At 51.6% G+C, this 4,312-nt stretch overlaps 1 protein-coding gene across 2 annotated transcripts; it reads left to right on the plus strand.

Moving 5' to 3' along the window:
• The first annotated feature begins 230 nt into the window (after positions 1 to 230).
• Positions 231 to 3,968, plus strand: LOC311127640 (cap-specific mRNA (nucleoside-2'-O-)-methyltransferase 2-like). 2 transcript variants are annotated; one of them, XM_084159466.1, is made up of 3 exons: positions 231 to 300; positions 1,279 to 2,543; positions 2,833 to 3,968. In XM_084159466.1, the coding sequence occupies exons 2-3, from the start codon at positions 1,296 to 1,298 to the stop codon at positions 3,901 to 3,903; spliced, it is 2,319 nt and encodes a 772-aa protein (XP_084015592.1). In that variant the 5' UTR covers positions 231 to 300; positions 1,279 to 1,295; the 3' UTR covers positions 3,904 to 3,968. The 2 variants fall into 2 exon arrangements, with proteins under 2 accessions (XP_084015592.1, XP_084015593.1); XM_084159467.1 differs by lacking the exon at positions 231 to 300 and having other exon boundaries at positions 1,275 to 2,543.
• Positions 3,969 to 4,312: the final 344 nt, after the last annotated feature.

Raw genomic sequence — 4,312 nt, forward strand, 5'->3', positions numbered from 1 at the left:
ACCCCTCTAGCGACACATTTTCAATAAAGCGACTAATCTAGCGACTTTTTCTGGTGTTATTGGAGACTCTGACGTGAAAGCACGTATCGTTCTTACTCTTCTCAACGAGAAGCGGGTGCTGCCGTGGCCCCCCCCACACAGCTGCAGCGAAGTGTCTGCTGGGAAGCCAGCTGTGCTGAGCCAAAGAGGATGTTAGCTGACCTAGCATTAGCTAGGTAGGAATCTGAGTTGTGTAGTTCACGACCATGGAACAAAGTTAGCATTATGACCGGTGGGAAAGTTTTAAGTTACAAACAAAAGGTAACGACCGTAAGCGTTGTAAACGTGTAACGTACCTATTATGGAAGTGATTGTACAGTAAACAAGCAAGGTAGCTAGCTACTGTTACTCATTTGGAGATGTTCCTCGATGATAGAGAAACTAGCGTAGCTAACTAACGCGAAATTAGCTTAGGTAGGCCTAAAAGGCGACCCCGTAGTTTCCTGCTTAGCAACCCAGACTAAGCCGCTGCATCTGCACGGAGAGGGACACATGCGTTGTTAGCGACTCCCATAATCATGTCATGTGATGTGACCATTAAAATAATATCCCTTAAATGTGTATTAAAGGCAGCAAAAAAAAAAAGATGTAGCTTGCTTGTTACGCCTTTAGGCACATTGTATGAAATGCCTAACGTTTTTGCTAGCTTTATTTAGTAGGAGGTTAGCTAACTAGTCAGTCAGGTGTAACAAGCTGACCCGTCTGCTTGCTGTTGCTTGAGATGCAGAAAATGATTAATGTACGCTGCCAAATGTCCATTTAACATAAGGCAAGGCCTACTCTTCCATCATAGTTAAATCACGTTAACAACAATGTAGCTGGACTTTAAGAATGATTGCAGGCTGGGTTATGCTTTAGAAAGGTTTATTCAGTTAGGCCTATTTTATCAGTGTGTTCAGACTCCGAGCCTATACCATGGTAGAAATCGTTATGGTACTAGCGGTTAGTCTACATACTGTGCCCTCAGGGCTTCATTCACATCACAGTGTACATATTAATCAGTAATCCACAACTGCCCATGCATATATAGTGTGACGGCAGTAGCTAAGCAGAGCTGGGACCGGGCATTAATGCATATAAACTAAAAAGTTAACAAATACGAGTGTAAATAAAATACATTTTCCTGATATAATCTACATTATGCAGTGTAAGCAGGGCACGCATGCATTGGATGTCATCAAATCACAAACTGGTTGTTGTTGTCTCAGCGGAGCTCCCTCCCTGTTGTTTTTGCTGCAGGGCGTCTGGTGGAGAGGATGAGTTGGGGCCGGGGAGCGAGGAGGAAAGCTGGCAGGCAGCAGCCCACCGATGTGGAGGCCTTTGACCCGGAAGTGGTTGCAGAGGTCAGAGAACTCTTCAATAAAGTCAGGACATACGTCAAACCGGCCAATGGGGAGTGGTATATCCCTAACCCCAGCGAAGCACTGAGACACTCGGCCCAGGACCACGTCCTCCTGCAGACCCTGAAGACGTCTCTAAATGAGGTGAAGAACCGACTTAGCGATAAGGATCTGGAAGTCTGGCACCAGCATACCAATTCCACAAACCGTGCTGGGAAGGTCATTGCTACTGTGCGAGCTGCCGCCAATGCCGAGATCTGCACTCAGGCCTGGTGCAAGTTCTATGAGATCCTGGGCACCTTCAACCTTCTGCCAGAGGAGGCGTTGGAGAGCGGTGAGCTGAACACTGTTCACCTGTGTGAGGCTCCAGGGGCCTTCATCACCGCTCTGAACCACTACCTCAAAACCAGCGAGCACACGCGCTACTGTGACTGGAGTTGGGCAGCCAACACACTCAACCCCTACCACGAGGCCAACGGAGGCGGCACCACCATCACAGACGACCGCCTCATCGCCAACACGCTGCCCTGGTGGTTCTTTGGCTCAGACAATACAGGAGACATCATGAGCCAGAAGCACCTGCTGGAGCTGCAGGGCTTTGTGGGTAACATGCGCCGTATTGACGTGGTGACGGCGGACGGGAGCTTTGACTGCCAGGGGAACCCTGATGAGCAGGAGGCCCTGGTGGCGTCGCTGCACTACTGCGAGGCTGCGGCCGCACTCTTCCTTCTGGGCCCAGGCGGCTCGTTTGTACTGAAGATGTTTACTATGTATGAGCACTCCTCCGTCTGCCTGCTCTACCTGTTAAACTGCTGCTTCCGCTCCGTCAGCATCTTCAAACCGGCCACCAGCAAGGCAGGGAACTCTGAGGTGTACGTTGTCTGTCTGCACTACAATGGTAAGGAGGCTGTGAGGCCCCTGCTGTCCAAGCTGATCCGTCACTATGGGCCGGACCTGGCTGCCCGTGAGGCCCTGTTCCCCAGCTGGCTCCTCCCACAGTCGTTCCTGGCGCAACATGAGCAGGCGTGCTCCTACTTCCATGCCCTGCAGACAGGGACGATTGGGGAAAACCTGAGATTGTTTGAGGGCCTGAATAAGAAGCAGAGGCAACGACTGGAATACATCAGGGACTGCACTGCTCATGAGTACCTGCAGCGCTTCCAGGTAAGAGTGGCAAATGTGCAAAGTTAAAGTAGATAGCGAAGCCTATAGCTCGATAAAAGTTTGCTGATGCCCTTTGACCATAGTTAGACATTATATAAAGTGCTAGGATAATTATCTACAATTTCAGAATAATTATTGATGAGTATAATATGAGATATTCAGTGACAGATGGCCATATCCTGGATTTTTTTTGTGTGGATCTTTCATTTAGTATCAGTGAATTGTTAAATACAAATACAAAGTTCTGCATAAAAATGTTCAAGCCAGGCTTTCCTGTTCCTGTGTGTAGGTGAGTTCTCTGCCGCGGGCCCGCTGGTTGTCTCGTAACACAGTGGCCCCAGCGTGTTGCAGCGTTACGGGTCGGAGGCCCCTGGGCCAGAAGAATCAGATGGGCTCCTTTAACCAGCGGAGGGAGCTGCAGGCCCTGGGCTGGAAGGAGCGTGTTGGGAAGGGCAGCTATGCTGCCTGGGTGGAAGGGCACTGCCCCGAGGACACGGGGGCAGGCTGTGTGCTGGCAGGGCCGCTGGAAGAATGCCACATGGACACCTGGTTTGTGGTAGTGGGGGCGGCCCTCCCTGCAGTCAGGAACTCACCATTCTGTGATGGGGGTCTGTTGAACCACCTCAATGAAGCCTTGGAGCAGGCGTCCCTAGGCTCAGGCATGGATGGGTCAGCTGCCTGGACTCTGGTGCCTCCCTGTAGCTCCTGCCCAATGGTTGGTACCACCTCCATCCTCTCAGAGGTGGCAGCCCTATGTGACATCACTCCCTGCAATGGCGAGGGAAACAGAAAGTGCCTAGTCTTTGGCAGAGCGTCGTGGTGGGGGGATTGTGAGGAGCAGGCTGGGGGGTTGGCGCTGGAGTTCTGTTCGGAGCCCTCGTTCCCACCTACGGGCCGCACTACTCTGCATGACGGGGAGCCGCAGTATCAGAGAGACCTGCTGGACTGCGTCCTGCTCTCCCTGCACCGCATGGGACCCGGCAACGCCCTCATCCTGCCCCTCCTCTCCGCCTTCACCCGCGTAACCGCAGCAACCGTCCTTTGCCTCCACCTGTCCTTCCGCTCCGTCACCTTCAGGTGTCCTTCTCCTCCAGGTGCTGCGGCGGCGGTGCTGGTATGTGTGGGGTTCTGTCCAGAGGCTGCCGCTCGACTCCTTCCCCACCTCAGTGACCTGCAGGAGTGTATGGGCTGCCTGGCCAGGGAGGAGGAGGACACTGACAGTCTGCCTCTTGGTGGCCAGAGACAGCTACTGCAGTTTGTTCCCATGGAGGAGATGCTCAAAGGCAAGCTGCCAGAGTTCCTGTGGACCTTGAACTCTGCCATCGCCCGTCAACGGCTGCACCTGCTCATGCAGGCTTAGCTGGGGTCAACAGAGGGGCTCTGGGGCTCTCCGGTGTATTGTACCATAGCCTGGTCCGAAAACAAGCATTGACTAGATAATTTCTCTAGCCCCTACCCCATCAGAGCTGACAGATCTGAAGGAAGTGGATGGGTGGAAGCAATATGGTGGAAGCTCCCGCTAAACTTAATCCCATCCGGTCCCTTCAGATCTGTATCACAGAAGTGGGAAGGGGGTGTTTTCAGACCTTGCAACTTTCATTATTTATTATTATTTGTTCCCTATTTTGATGAAAAATTAGAGGCAAGCAATGCGGTAAAGGAAATATATTTGATATCTTTGATTGGTGCTGTGATGATCAGACATTGATCAGACATTCAAGGCCTAGCTGACCTTTTTGAACAATGAATCTGTTCAAATTAGGACAACA

This window comes from Coregonus lavaretus (genome assembly GCF_964263955.1).
Source record: "Coregonus lavaretus genome assembly, chromosome: 4".
Classification (NCBI taxonomy): domain Eukaryota; kingdom Metazoa; phylum Chordata; class Actinopteri; order Salmoniformes; family Salmonidae; genus Coregonus; species Coregonus lavaretus.